Genomic DNA, 15633 nt, shown 5'->3' with positions numbered 1-15633 from the left:
TAGTTTGTGTTTGTGTTTTTTCAAGCTTCCCTTTTTTTTCCTAATCCAAATTCGTTTTCCATTATAAACATTGAGCAATAAATAAACAAAAACTGTAGATGGTTGTTCATGATATTAAGTGGATGGTTAGGGGCAGCAAAGATCGATGAAGGTCAAGTTTGATAATGTGCCTCCTAGCGGGTATGCATGGTACTGTAGTGGAGCTTCAATTTGTTCAAAGTTTGAAGTTAATTTTCCACATGTGTTAGGTTAATGATTTTTGAGCAGTGGACCTGGAAGTAATTAAAGTTTGTGGGACTGGAAGTAATTAAAGTGGTGTATGTTTGGGCCCCGGCTAGCAGCTTGTTCTGGAATTGCAGTGGCATTTGTTTTAAAACCTTTGATATTTTTTTTTTGAAGGAGTACTATACTCAAGAACCCGTCAGCCGATCTTCGTGATTTTTGGTACATGTAGGTAGCTTAAGTGATGCTTGATATAATTATATGGCAATTATACAAATATGGATCTAAATTGCAGAATTGATGAGGAAATTCTTTGAATCCACTGCATTTTATTAAAGGGCTCAGTAAACTGCAGTAGAATGGGCCAGGTGTACATCTTGTTACAGTCCATATTTATTTTGTTCATGTTTGATACAAAAATACATGAAAAGACATTCATAATAGTGAAACATTACTTTAGTAATTTACTCTAGCCTGGCATGGGTGCCATCCTCTGTAGTTTCCGCCGGCTGCCAAATGTCGCTGGTAGCTAGTGCTGTGTACCTGCTGAGTTCACTGCACCAGCTCCGGACTTGTAAAAATGTTTAGGTTCAAGTCCAAAAAAAAATCAAGAACCAATTCCGGACCTACTGTATCATAAAAAAAGACCATGTCACATACCCTATTTTGTTCCAAACCACCTGAAAACCTTCCGTCTAGACCGTGTTTCTTCAGACACCTGGGCTACAATCTACAGTTTGCTGTACTGACGATTTGAGTTGTTACGACCCGTCTAATGATAAACAAAGAATTCAGATGGTTTCCAGTTTGATGCATACTTAACTCTGTATTCCCTGCAGAGCATCCAAGTATCCTACCAAGTACATGGTGCAGGTGTAGTTAATTTCCAGTGCCACCTTCACCAGTGCAGGTTAAGGATTTTGAGCCCTAAAAATATTACATTAGCCCACTGACCACTGACATTCATAAATAAATTTTGTACTCATTTTCTTCAGACTTATACAAATAGCTCTTATTTACATTTCTTGATCTTGCACGAAATTGATTATATACATTCCCATAAAAATAGTCATCTGCTCTAACCTAATTGCTTATTCAACAGAATTTGAGACATCCATATATAATACCGGTAACACATATCTTCTAATAAATACAAACTTACTTTGGTCATTTAACTCCACAAAAATTTAAAATCTCCTCCAAAATTCTAACATGACAGTGTTTTTATTTGCTTATACACTATACGTATGTACATATTCAGTCTGTATCTTGCATAGTTAAATAGGGTTCTAACTGTCAGGAAGACACTAATGCCAATGGCTGAAACTGTCATGGGCTGGACAATTTGAACCAAATCCATTCTGAAGCCACCCGTAGAAACAGGCTTGCAAGTTCGACTCTGATGACATGCAAGCAGCAGGATTTTCCATTATCGAGCCTGCTGGATAGGATCTTTGGGCATTCTACAGGGTTACTGTCATCATCATCTGTTGAAGCTGAGCCATCCTGCATACCTTGATTGTCTTTGGAAGAGAACAAACAGCATGTTTTTAGTCAATACCTAATTATTGAGTTCAATTAATTTTCAAACATACCGGAGGGTAAGCTTCTTATCATTTTTGAGGATAGTTGAATGTATTATGCATCAGGTAAATGCAATGATGTGTGCAAGAAACAGTTTGTAGACTAATTTCCCACAGACTAAGAGAGAAAGGAAAACATTGTTATATTTAATTTTCAATGCATAATAATTGTGTTAAGTTTAATTTCTCTTGGTATATGAAGTTAGTGTATGAAGACTTCTTTTAATATACTACATGTTTAAATTCAACTGGCTCACACCTCACTCCTACCTATAGATATGTAATACAATATCATACAATGTGCAATTTCAACCTACTGCAAAATTAAAACAGTTGGACCAGGGAAATCTTTATTGAACTGCCATTGTATGTACTACAAACCTGATAGTGGAAGCTCAATCTCTGGTTGAGGCTGTGGTTGATCAATCTCTTCCTGTGGAGTAGCAGCTGGAGCTACATGAAGATGGAAAATGGAGATGACTATATGAGCATTAAAAATTGATACATCAAGGAGGTTATAGATTTGGATAGTATTACTACATGTATTTATTGTATCAATCAGGATAAGTGAAGCAAACAGGAAAAATTCTTGGAACATAATCTCAATCTTTAGTAAATCTAAATCCATGTACATGTAGTGATTGCATAATGACACTACATCAGATTGTACGTTAAGGCTACACCAATTCAGTTTCTCTGAGTTCTCAGATGCTGTGCAAATAATGGGGCAATGGCAAAAAAAGGAAATTAAAAAGAAACATTAATAATTGTAAACTTAAGGCTTCTATGAAGTTTTTACAATACCTGTTGGTTCTATGTCGAAGAATTGCAAGAAACCTTTAACTAAATCTTCTTTGATCTCAGGATCAATGTCATCCTCATGGAACTCTTTTATAAGCTCTTTGTATTGTGGAACCCCTGTGATTCCAAACTTCTTTAATACTTGTTTTGCATTGGTGAAAGAAGGCCGTAGATCCTTTTGCCACTTTCCTATCTCATCCTCACTGCTACGATGGTGCTGGAAGACATAAAGGGAAGTCTAGTGGCAGACAAGTAGATTCTTCTAACTTACTATTTAATTATTGTGTATTTACTGTACAGTACTTAAAACAATGACAAAAATACCATATATACACAAATATACATCTTAGATGTTCAATGTCATGTGGACAGAGCCTAATACAACTGTATAGAATTTATGCAGGCCAGGACAAGACAAGGTTGCCCATCATCTTGTTTGCCATTACACTAGTGAGAAAATAATCTGTTGAGATGATAGATAGACGAGAGCATAACATCTCTCAGTTCCCCATACTGATTTTGGAGTGAGGAAAAATACTATCAGATGACATGATATTAATTCTAGCAAATGAACATTCAGTACTAAATGCAGAAGTAATAGCTGAACCATGTAGTACATTTTGTATATGTGGAATGGTATCATTATAACAATTACCTTAGAGATATCCTGCTGGTCTTTGCTCTCTTGCTTAAGAGCCAGATCCAATGACGATCTATAGTCCTTCTCGATGGTCAGGTATTCAAAGTGTTCATTAATGTAGTGCCCTAACTCTTCCTGTGTCTCTTCTAAGCTTTTCATTTGCCCTAACTCTTCCTGTGTCTCTTCTAAGCTTTTCATTTGCCCTAACTCTTCCTGTGTCTCTTCTAAGCTTTTCATTTTTGTTTTTTCTTTTTTTTTTCTTTTCTTTTTGTCACGCCAAGACTTCAGTGCTCTAGCAGACAGGAGGTAGTTTTCCTGTTCGTTTTTTTTGTAGCAATACAACTTGATTTTGAACTTTTTTGAGTACCCTTTTGTTTCGTCCTGTAGTCTTTCTTGTTCCTTCTGTAAAGCTTTGTCTGATCTATAATCCCGATCTACCAGTATGAATATCCTTACACAGATTTGCTTAGCTTTACCTGGAAAAAGGCTGTCCAACGCACTAACCAACCTGACTATGTTGTCCACTTTTGGTCTTCCTCCACAGCTGTATGTTACAAACTTGTCTTCTATGGAAGTGCCAGGATGGAGGTTCTTAATCCATGCTTTCAACACTTTTGCATCTGGTTCACTTTCTACCACAAGAAGGCATTTTGTATTTAGTGTTTTGGACAAATCCATCAACATGGACGTGTGGGTACTGTCCTTACACAAGGTTTTAAGTTCTGATAGGACATCCATTTCGATTTTGCAGGGGCCAGTTTGACCATCAAGTGACACAATACTATTGCAGGCCATCAAGGTATCTACTGCATGGCATGCCAGTACAACACAGATATTTTTGTCCTTTAGATATACTAATAGCTTTTTCACCAAATTGCCATGAAGCAAGGAAACAGGCTCATCTAGGAGTAGATAAACTGGTGAATTCTCTCTAGCCGGCTTTTGGACTTGAAGAACTGCCAAGATGATGATGATGACTTGCTGTAAGCCTGCATCACATTGATGTAGTGGAAGTGTGACACCCTTTTCTTTTACCTTTATGTCTAGTTCTTTCCTGCCAACATCCCAGGTAAACTCTACCTTACATTTTTTCCTGCCAAATTTTTTGAGTAGACTGGTAATCTCTCTACTGAAAGTTTTACAGTTATCAATTAAACCTTTCTCAGTTTCTTTGTATTGTTCTGTCTTTGATTTAAGTGTGGATTCTGCTTTATTTTCAGCAGCTTGTGCCATTTTGTACATGATGTACTCATTTGATCTGTGAGTTTTCTTTATGTACAAATGCGTGTCATCAATTTCTGCATCTGGCATATTATGGCCACTGCGTAATTCTTCATACTGTTTTTCAATCCTCGTGAATTTTTCAAGATCCATTCCTTCTAGATCTCCTTTCAATACATCATTGAAGGCCTTCTTAGTCTGGGCAGTCTCTGTTTCTTTACTGTTTAATTCCTGCCCAGCCTTCAAGTATTCTCTGTTTAGCCCTTCTAATTTACTTACTCCCAGTAGACAGCTGATATCTTTGACATTGTCAACATTAATCTTTTTTACAGCCCTACTTTGTACATGTATGTCTTCACAACCAACAGGTTCTTCTGCTACCTGTTTGTCAATGCAAAATGGCTTGCTAAACACGCCTGCATTTGAAATAGACACAACAGTTGGGCATCCAATCCCAATTAGCTTTGTTTTGTCAAAGTTGCAGGTAATTATCACATCACCTGTCTTCGAATCTTCTGTGACTGTAAAACAAATTGGCTGGTTTTGCATTGTCCCACTAATCTTAATTGGTTTGTCAGTTTTTTCGTCATGCCAAAGAAGTTTATAATCTTTAATACCTAACAGGTTTGCAAAAGATGTAGATTGCCATACATTTTTGCCCTGTATCATCAACTGATATAGTATTGCAAATAGTTCAATGCTCTTCAGCACTGTAGTCTTGCCTGTGCCATTGTCACCCAAAAGAGAGGTTGACACTCTGTCAAGCTGAATGTTTGTACTTTCTTTAAATCTACGAAAGTTTTCTACACGGATGTCAGTCAGCAATCCTTCAACATCTGATGATTCTGTTAAAAAAAAAAAAACTTAATTGACACCATGATGATGGCATTTAATCCCTCATTAAAATATATAAAGAAACCAACGTTTAAGTTAAGTTAGTGAACAGTTCTCCAAATACATGTATCCAAATATAGGGCTGTGTGACAAAAATCATGCAAAAATGATGGAGACACGATCAGCTTAACTGAAGATTCCAAACTTTTCGCTAGGTTTACTACATGGCCATTTTTTTCTCAGACCGTAAACTTTTGCTACCGCAAACATAAAGTGCTTTACAGTATTAATGTTACCACTAGACTCCCGAGACTGAAGGCAGGGCCTCTGGTAACTTGATACCCTCCCTAGCAACCAGAAGTTCTTTAGAATCTGACAACTAATCATTTGAGCTTACTTTTGGTAATGTCATTGAATTCACAATTATCTCGGAAACATATTTTGTAGTGTGTGAGTCGGCATAGTCTCCACATAAGCTCCACCTGTGGCCATCATTTTGATTTAGCCATTCTTTCCTAATTACATTCTGTTTACTTTAACTGCTACCATTTTCTTAATGGTTTCTGTCTTCGATTACACAAAAAAGATGGACATATTCAACAACTTACTAATAGGCCATATGTATGTATTATAGCAGTTATCATTGCTACAAAGCATCGAAGACCTATACCTGACCTGAGCAAGACTGTCTTAACACCTTTACCTGACCAAACATGAAATTAAGGCAGCTACCCTACAGAACACCCGCCAGGATGTAAATGGCTAATATAGCCTTGGAGTCTGGACTTAGGTATGTACTTAAGTTTAGCCTGGGTCAGAAGATATAAACTGTACCTTAAGTGAGTCTTAAAGGGTTATGTAAAGCTGGTACTTGTTATAATCACTCAAATCAATTTTTAAGAAAGTTGGTCACAAGTTTTTCAGCAAATTTTTCATGGGAGGGCAGCCTAACTTGACAGCCAAGTCAGAGCAAGAAAAAAAAAGGTATACTAGTATACAGAGGGCCTTGATGCCTTGGTTAATTACCTGCTTCAGCCATGTTGGATTATTTTGGTAGGACCATTCACCAATGGACAGGCCACACAACGTTACAATTCTTCTGACTTTACGGCGCTAGACAGGTGAACAACTGGTACCGGACTGAGTGTTCTCAACAACCATGCTTGATACCAAAGAAGCCCAACTAACGCCAAGAGGACGCACATTGATATTGGTGGTTGGTTCTTATTGGTCTATCACACAATGCATGTTGGTACGCAATGTTTGCACAAGGTTGTCAGCTGATGTTGTTTTTGACCAAAGTTCATCACCGAGCACCTTTTGTGTCAACAGAAACCTGATCACCTGTGGGGGCCCACCTTTGGGGCCTTGCAGTTAGAACCAAATCAGCTTTTCAAAAAAAGGAAGGATAATCAGTCAATTTTGTTCAGGATTTAAGATCAGAGTAAAGTGTGAAATACAAAGTACATTGAAATGCAATATACCTGATGAGCTGGTTTTGAGTTTCAAACTTATATGTATATGTTGAGGTCTACTCATGAGTATTACAAATAATGAAGGAAATTTAATGGAAGAAGCAGCACATGTAGGCAGAAAACTGGATAAGTACTGTATTGTGGACATTGCATATGATTAGGTCTTCATTCACGTCATTTATGTCATTCTGTCAATGTCTAGATGTCACAATGTTTATTATATGCCACAATGTTTAAATGGTCCAAACATGACTAACTGTTGTTCAAACACCAACACACACACATACGGCTCCGTAAACATAACATTATTTTCTCATTAGTTGCATTTATCGATAATAGCATATCACATTTCACATCTTATTTTGGAATGCAGTGGATTTAAAATAAATAATGCAACTTAGGTTCTGATTTGCATAGTTTGCATCTATCCATGACTACCATCAGTTACGCTCTCTACATACCAACCCCTTTGTCACACACACATATGGACTCAATAACATTAACTTTCTAAATTTAAAGGTAATTAAGTGTGGAAGTATAAAGACCCTAGAAGTAGATCTGATATAGCCTCCTTCACAGACTTGTGGGACAGTGGCGTTAACTTTTTGGGGGGAGCGACACAAGTTGTGCCGCAGAGGGAGTTTGCCGCTCTGCCATAACTGAACCACTGTCCCACAAGTCTGTAAAGGAGGCTAGATCAGATTGCTCACTAGTAATAAACAACAGCCTGATATTTTCCGTAGATTGTATTTCTATCATGTGTTACTACTATATCAGCCTATGTAGGTCAATTTCATAATTATATATTCACTCCAAAAGCTAATTCAACACATCCATACATGACAATATATCATTAATGTTACATAAATATACTTTTTCTTTTGATCATGATGATGCACACAAAATTGAAATAGCTTTCTTTACACAGACATGTAAGTAAAAGATAGAAAAGGCATAGCATAATTTTCCTTTTATACCTATATACATGTTACAACTTTTCCGGCCCCAGATGGGCATGAATAAAAGGTTAATGCCTCGCCCCAAGGTGTATATGGTGAGATAATCCCTGGTCAGGTGTGATAACTGCCAAATAAACCACAAAGTGAGCGTAGCGAATGAGGTGGCTTATGAGGTGGTTATCACACCTGACCAGGGATTATGTCACCATATACAACGAGGATAAGGAGGAGCATTATCTCAGTTAAATGTTATCTTTATCTACTATTTGGACTTGGACCACGAAGGTCAATATATTTGTCACATTCCTTGGCAACCTCCAACCATAAAGTTGTTACCACCACTTGACACATAACTTCCTTCGTTAGACATTTTACAACTTTCCTGAAAATTCCCGGTTCAAGAAAGCAACCAATGTCATCCAAGAGCAATGTTGCAGTGGGAACATCACCTGGATGATGATGATGAAAGTGGCCACAGTTAGCACATGGCCTATGTAGCCTGAAGCGTTTTAGTGAATGTAAGACGAAGGCAAGCACTGAAACAACCTGTAGCAAACCAGAGGCACATATCTGTAGTGGAATATTTGCTGATTCCTCTTCAATCATGACAACCTTTTGTCCTCTTTGTCTTCCACCATTTACAATTCTTATTGCACATCCTGGTCGAATACTTTGCAGCATATTTCCAAAAGACTGCCAGTACACGGGGTGCTGTTCCAATTCATACAGCATGTTAAAGATCAGTGATTGATCCAATGTTAAGACTGGAAATTCAGAAAAGGGAACTTCTTCAGGGACTTGTGGTTTGTAGGCATCTCTACTGACAGCATTAAGCACTGCCAACACAAAATTGTGACCCTGTTCAAGCAACACTGATGATATTTTATGGACCTGAACATAAGCACCTCCCATTTCATAGTCAATAGTGAATTGTGCATGCTTTCCCCCCATATCTGTACCACTGATTATGATGGGTTCTGTTGTATCTCTTCTGTACCATAAATCTCTGATATCTGATATAGCAAAAACATCAGTGATCACTGAATTTGGAATTGTTTTTCGACGTCTGTTAGACATATTGTGAGACAATGTTGCAAGGAGTAGCCAAGCCCTAAGGGATATTGTTTTTCCTGATGAGTTTGGTCCCAAAATAGCTGTTGTCTCTGGGTGAAAATCAAAGGATTGTTTGTCTTTAAAGCATTGAAGATGTTCCACTGTAAGTGTTGCCAGTGTTGCCCCTCCCGTTGCCTCTCCTATTTCCCCTCCTATTGCCCTTCCTGTTGCCCCTCCCGTTGCCGCTCCTATTTCCCCTCCTATTGCCCTTCCTCCTAAAGCTATTAGCCCAACTATTTTCCCTACTGCTGCCAGTAGTGTTGCCCCTCCTACTGCCAGTGTTGCCCCTCTTACTGCCAGTGTTGCCCCTCTTACTGCCAGTGCTGGCGCTCCTACTGGCCCTCCTGCTGCCAGTGTTGCCACTCCTGTAAAAAGTCCAGCATGATATGAAATAAAACATTTGTCACAGTGGCATATAAACTATCTCTCTCTTTTCTCTGAGAGAGAGAAGAGAGAGAAGATTACTTGTACAATGTATATCTATCTATCTATATGTATCTAAATATCTAAACTATATGAAAAGCGCTCATTGTCAGACATCTTACGCTCTGTTCTAGGGCTCCTGTGTTCACCGTGGATAGCTTCTTCATAACGTTTGCGTAATGTGTTTTGACTTCTATCTACCCGAGAGTGAAACAGACTCTCAGCTTTTGAAAGAGTACCTTGGTAGTCTTGACCACGATGTCTTGAAGACAGCTCCTGAAAAATAGTTAACTCAAAAGTTGGTCAAGCAACAGGAAATGTGTGGTCAAAGAAATCAATACATGCCTCACCCCCATCATACTCTTGAACAGCTCAGTATTCAAATGACAAACTAAATACTTTGAAATGCAGTCATCCTTAACCATAGATGTTGGTTCCTTACCTTCTCCTCCAACAAAAAAAAACATCTCAAAGGACTGCAGGATATAAGTTACAGTAACTGTTATAAGACTCAGAGGAAAAATTTAACAAATAGATATAGTAGGCTTTACGATCAATATTTTAATATTTAGATTTTCTCTTGGTGTAAAAAGAAAATGTGGTTGTTAAAAATTTTCTCTTGTTTGAAGAGGTTCAAGAATTTACTGTACCATGTTTCTGTCATCAATATCAGCTCTATGCCGCAGCAATACTCTCACACACTCAATGTGACCTTGTTCAGTTGCATATTGGAGGGGAGTGTTTTTCTGAAAAAAAAAAAACATTGACAGTTTTGTTCTTGTTAATTAAGTACAGTATCTGTTCATATACAATCATGACCTGATGGGCATTGGGCACTAGTACTAGCAGTGACAAGACATTTGAAGCTTTGTATAGAATTGTTAAAGTAAAATTTGCAATGGTATAGAACAGAGATGCCAAAGAATTCATACAAATTATATGGAATTCATACGAATTTGACGGAATACACAAGATCCATTACTACAAAACATACAAATTTTACAAAATATATACAATCCATTACGCGGAAACATATGATCCTTACTAATTTGGTGACTTGAGCCACGATCACCGCGTTCCACCAATTCTCAGCTTTGCCCTGCCATTTGGTCTACAAAGTACAATACACTTATTTGTCATCAAAGAAGCCCGCATAAGTGCAGGCTGGAGTTTATGGTGTTGAGCAGGGTGGGATAAACTCTTAAAGTTCTTTAGGCCACACCAATTTAATTGGTTGTTCTCTGACTTTTCTCAGAAAAACATGAAGTGACAGGGAAAAAAAACAGGTCTAGTCTCTCTAGGCATCCTACATGTATCATAGCCCCAAATGCTAAAATAGCAGCCATGAAGTGAACACAAAAGGCTGGGTTAATATTCAAACAATGAATTTTGAACTTTCTATCAAACCACTGCATTGACAGATGAAACACTGTAATATACAGGAAGGACTTTTCTCAAGTGTTGGGGGCAAGATATTAGCATTTTTACTCCGTGAAGGAGGTCAGGACCTCCGGACGGAGTGTTGTGAACGGCTGATTTTTCATGTTCGCAGTCAAAACACTGGGTTCTCTTTGTGTAATCGGCACGCAATTTTATACGCCGTCTGCGGGCATGCCCGTGTTGATGCACGAATGTGTATTTTTGCCGTTGCTGCTTTCGCGGTCAATGTAATATTGCAGACGCACCCCTACAATTACGAGGCGAATTGGAATGGTCCAGAAAAACGCGTTGTTTGGAATAGCAGTGGGGGGGTGGAACTTCATGCAGATACGGGGTGGTTTTTATAAGTGGTTCCAGATGTTTTTGCCCATGGTTAAGAGATGGCAAGTTTTTTGGAAGATGTTCGCAGCCAAAACGCATTCTTCCGTACGTCGCATTTCTGTAATTTCGCATGTGGTGTGGCATTATGTCCGGGATGATGCACGTCTTTTTATTTTTACCGTAGCTGTTTTGATATTGGAGTAAATGCTTATTTTTTAAACATCCCCATGTCGTTGAAATGTTTTCGTCCAGCCGTTTATGTGACCGGTAGTTGTAAGTCGCGGTCAGGCTGATGGGGACGGAAATGTGGGGTGGTCAGAGGTCAACATTACGAAATGTAAATACCGATGACGTAATCCTATCGATTTCAAACTGGTCGGCTGTGGCGACCTAGTGGCGGCGTGTATTTAGTCACGTAGCAACTGGCCGGTCGTCCTAGCAACGAGCATGCTGGCCGCTCCACTGTACACATGGCCAATATTTTTGGGTTGGGCCGCTCCATAGTGTTTAAATATAATAGTGGAGCAGCTCTTTGAAAAAATGGACAATATTTTTGCACTGAGCAACCCATCAATGTGTTCTCGGCCTCGTGGTCGGATGTGGTCTGGGGCTGGTAAACCGCACATACTAGTAGATCGGGTAATTTTATGATTTGCTAGTTGTAAAGGCGTCTTGTAGTATGAGCCGGTATATGAAGAAGTAGCGCCTGTGTTACACAATCATGCTTTCGGCCGGATTGATGTGCAACTGTTACTAATTACAGGGACTGCGCTAATGCCGACCAGTCGCGCTGTCCTGATACACCGCGAATGTTGGGCAATATGCGAGTGTTCCCTGTAGACAGTCCCGGGAGTCATTTTTTCGCACATTCGCACATTCCAGGAGCCAAACCAAAATACGTTCATGAACCGAGTCCAAAAAACCGAAACATGAAAATCGGATGATCGGACCTGATGTACATTTCTCTTTCTGTAGATTGTACACACAATACATACATCTTTAGATAATCTGGCCATGGCAGGTAAAAAAAAAGTAACCCTGAATCATACTAGATTAGCGTAAATGCATGTTTATGCGTTCAAAACAAGAAAAGAAATTGTTTCCCGGTATTAATCTCTTTAAACACGGCGCTGAATATTGACGCAACAATATTTCGGGCATCGCGCGCCCTTCCCCGTTGTTTAGACTGTATGCAAATCCAGCGTCACGTGTCGGCATTTCGCATCTCTGATTGGTTGTTGCGTCTTAAGATAACTGAGCCGACGTGCGTTTAAACAATTTTTCTTTGTTCGATTTATCACACTTCACAGAGAATTGCCAATGGCTGCTTCTTTTTGTTGCAATATATAATACTTCACGGAGAATTGTCGCCTATGGCTTCTTGTTTTGTTTATTTTTTAAGAGGTGATTCCAAGAACCAACAAATTAAATTGGTATGGCCTTGAAACCAAGATATTATTATGTTGAGAAAAATTCACCATCTTGAATTTGCCGCAATTGTCATGCAATTGTGGCACAAGTCACTAAATTAGTGACGCGTAATGGATCATATGCATTCAGTAAAATTCCTAAGTTTCTAGTTGTAATGGATCAAATGTATTCCGTAAAATTCTTATGTTTCCAAGTAATGGATTGTATGAATTCTGTAAAATTGGTATGAATTCTTTGACACCCCTGCATAATAATTTAATTAACTAAGTTAGCACAGTAGTCTGACCTGTATGTCCTGTCTGTACACATCTGCACCATTTCTCAGTAAAGTTGACACAGTTTCATGGTGGCCATTTATAGCTGCCCAGTGCAGGGGAGTCTTTAGCTGTAAAACAAATCAGGCAGCAATACATTGACAAGATGGACTGAAGCATAGTCACATGCAGGTTTGTTCAGGTGGCATTGTTGGTGACGTAAAGAATGAGAAAATTTGCCATCAAATAAATGATGGCAGATGGTTGTCAGCAGGAAAAGATATGTTGTAAAAATGAGAGAATGAATTTTGATGAACTCACTGGGGAAAATTGGAAAATCAGACCCTTATAATTTGAAAACAAGTATGATGGCCCATTGTTGCTTTCTTGGGTGACTCCTGATCTGTAAATAGATTTTACTCCACTGCAGCTGTGCAACCAGGTATTTGAAACCTTAAGGAATCAAACTTAAGTGTCACAAATTACATGTGAAAGAGGAGGATTGCATTTACTGTAGTTAGTTAATGTAGTACTACCTACCTCCCAGTCCTGTGCATTCTCTTCTGCACCAGATGCCAGTAAAACTGATACAGTTTCATGGTGGCCATTCATAGCTGCAAAGTGTAGGGGAGTCCTTTGCTGTAAAATGCATAACAATACAAGATACAAGTTCTAAATTAGCATCGCAACTTTAAACTTACTAGTATGTTGCTAGTACATGTAGTATTTAACTACAACATAACTTGTAAGGATACAAATTTTATATCAACAAATGGTACAGGATCATGTGATATACATGAATACGAGATAATATAACACGTCGGCAGAACAGGTGCAACAGGACACAATAAATCGTTCCTAAGATTAATAACTTAAAAGAAATATTAGTTGACAATACCACAATTATTAACTGATGCATCACAAGAAGATCTTCATATTACAATAACATACTATGAACCCCAGCAGTCAATCTACCTACCTCACTGTCCCGTGTGTTCACATCTGCACCATCTGCCAGTAAAGCTGATACAATTCCAGGGTGGCCATTCTGGGCTGCCCTGAGCAGTTGACTTCTTTGCTGGAAAACACATCAGATTGTCTTCAGTATGGTAACAAGACACAACGGACTACATGTACATTCATTGTAGAAAGGTAATTGAGGCCACTTAAAACACAGCTTTTCGTGACAGCCAACAGCAGGAACGCAGTGAAAAGAGAATTCCTAACATCCAGTTGTCATCAAATTTTCTGCCAACAACTCTTCGGCTGACAAGTCATCGGCCGACAGCTTACGTGGGAGTCCCTGACAGCTTAAAAGTGCGTAAAAAGAGAAATCAAAATCAGGGGACGGGTTACTATGCAAATTTCTGTATTTTGCCAAGAAGATTTGCCATATTTGTTGTTTGGCACTGTAAATATTAATTTACGCCAAAAAACAGTTACTCAAGCAACTGGATATGATATTGAATCATACTGGATATGATTTTTTTTGTTGAATCATACTGGATATGATTTTTTCATAAATATTAATTTAGTTTGGGCTACCGGTATACAATGTAACTTAACGGTACAAACTGCTTTGTCTGTCTCCAAGGGATACAGCAATGGTAGTGATGATAAGTTACATCAGTGTATGTAGTGTGACAGGGCTTGAAATACTTTTTTTTTTGTACAATGTAAGTGCAAAATTGCATGTTGGCAAAAATTTTAGATGCAATTTAAACAATTTACATAAAGAAGAAACGTATTGTTAACTTTTGATTCATTGCCAGCAACGTGAATGCTCTGTCCTCCCTCTACGGGCCGCTCTGGCGGCGTAGTGCAAGTATTTTCTAGGTGCAAAATTGCACATTCAAAATATCTTTACGAGCAAATCTTGAAAATTATGTGCATTTTTGCACATTGCACGTGGGTATTTCAAGCCCTGACAAGTTTTCCAGCTCAAATTTTTAACATGCACATAAACCCTATTCCCATACCTGTTCGGACGTGTGAATAAAAAAAGCCATCACATGATCACCAGTGCCCAAGGTGTGGAGTGACAACTTGGGGCCAGAAATTTGGTTGCAACCAGGAGCAACTACAGAACAATAAGGTACAGAACTTGAGACATTAGCAATTCCCTATTAATGCCCCACATTGTCAACAAATCTTTTTAACAATGTCACAACTTAAATAATATGTGATTGCTTCATACAGAAGGATTATTTACATGCAAATATATTCCATTCTATTACAATACAATATTGTAATTCAGTCCAGAACTGTACTGTACTGTAGAGTAAAAAATTTGATGCAGTAACTTTGACTTTTGTCTCGAAGCAAAGTTTTAAAGCTCACAACTGTAATATAAAGGAATGGGTTTTCTGCCAACACAGGCAACAAAACGTGTGAGCAATTCATTCCTTACCGAAAGTCCTTAGAATATGTCAGAAAATATTGCAGTACAAAATTCTTAGGCAGAAACCTGAAATTTTTATTTGAAAAACTCCGGATGTTTAGGTTTCTTGGGAATAGGCTAATTTCATAGTATATTTAAGATAAAATATTAATAAAACTGCACACTGGATAACTTTGACCCTAGTGTCCTGTGGGTCTGGCACCCAGGCTACGCGCAAGACGCTAAAGTTAATCATGATTAACTGTTAACTTGAAATGGCGACTTGAAATCAAACGGATCTGAGAACTAACGTAACGTTATATGCGACGTGGACTACTCACCACTTCCCAGTGGAAGCTACACATGGGGAAAGCTACACAGGAAGTCGTCCTTGCGAAGGCATTTTCTCCGGACTAAAGTACCTGATAGAATCCTGTAATATTCTCTCCTAGTTGTACAAAACGGGGCAAGTATCTTACCCCTTTTAAGACCTTGGACACGGGCGATCCGACAAGGTCCGACACGGGCCCCCCACT

The 15633-nt window shown here is 38.6% G+C and overlaps 2 protein-coding genes across 2 annotated transcripts; both read right to left on the bottom strand.

The window, feature by feature from the left end:
• Positions 1 to 848: 848 nt before the first annotated feature.
• On the bottom strand, positions 849 to 4445 carry LOC109476532. The gene is made up of 4 exons (XM_019777515.1): positions 3262 to 4445; positions 2610 to 2823; positions 2187 to 2258; positions 849 to 1745 (listed from the first exon to the last, which is right to left on the bottom strand). The coding sequence occupies exons 1-4, from the start codon at positions 4039 to 4041 to the stop codon at positions 1552 to 1554; spliced, it is 1260 nt and encodes a 419-aa protein (XP_019633074.1). The 5' UTR covers positions 4042 to 4445; the 3' UTR covers positions 849 to 1551.
• A 4255-nt stretch (positions 4446 to 8700) lies between these two features.
• LOC109476473 (GA-binding protein subunit beta-1-like) lies at positions 8701 to 15633 on the bottom strand. The gene is made up of 9 exons (XM_019777408.1): positions 15439 to 15633; positions 14697 to 14797; positions 13697 to 13795; positions 13258 to 13356; positions 12750 to 12848; positions 9922 to 10017; positions 9511 to 9547; positions 9095 to 9213; positions 8701 to 8748 (listed from the first exon to the last, which is right to left on the bottom strand). The coding sequence occupies exons 2-9, from the start codon at positions 14724 to 14726 to the stop codon at positions 8701 to 8703; spliced, it is 627 nt and encodes a 208-aa protein (XP_019632967.1). The 5' UTR covers positions 14727 to 14797; positions 15439 to 15633.

This window comes from Branchiostoma belcheri, unplaced genomic scaffold (genome assembly GCF_001625305.1).
Source record: "Branchiostoma belcheri isolate BF01 breed outbred unplaced genomic scaffold, Haploidv18h27 scaffold38, whole genome shotgun sequence".
Lineage (NCBI taxonomy): Eukaryota > Metazoa > Chordata > Leptocardii > Amphioxiformes > Branchiostomatidae > Branchiostoma > Branchiostoma belcheri.
Note: the sequence above shows the minus strand (reverse complement) of the source record. Positions and strands in the feature narration are given on the sequence as shown.

Bases quoted from the DNA above. Each gene is read 5' to 3' on its own strand.
- LOC109476473 (XM_019777408.1), bottom strand. From the start codon at position 14,726: ATGGCTTTTTTTATTCACACGTCCGAACAG. The intron at 13,357-13,696 runs GTAGGTAGATTG...TGCATTTTACAG, and splicing joins TGAACACACGGGACAGTGAG to CAAAGGACTCCCCTACACTT. The intron at 9,214-9,510 runs GTACTCTTTCAA...GACTTTTTACAG, and splicing joins TCGTGGTCAAGACTACCAAG to GAGTGGCAACACTGGCAGCA.
- LOC109476532 (XM_019777515.1), bottom strand. From the start codon at position 4,041: ATGGCCTGCAATAGTATTGTGTCACTTGATGGTCAAACTGGCCCCTGC. The intron at 2,259-2,609 runs GTATTGTAAAAA...ATCTTCATGTAG, and splicing joins CTTCGACATAGAACCAACAG to CTCCAGCTGCTACTCCACAG. The intron at 1,746-2,186 runs GTTTGTAGTACA...TCTCTTCCAAAG, and splicing joins GATTGAGCTTCCACTATCAG to ACAATCAAGGTATGCAGGAT.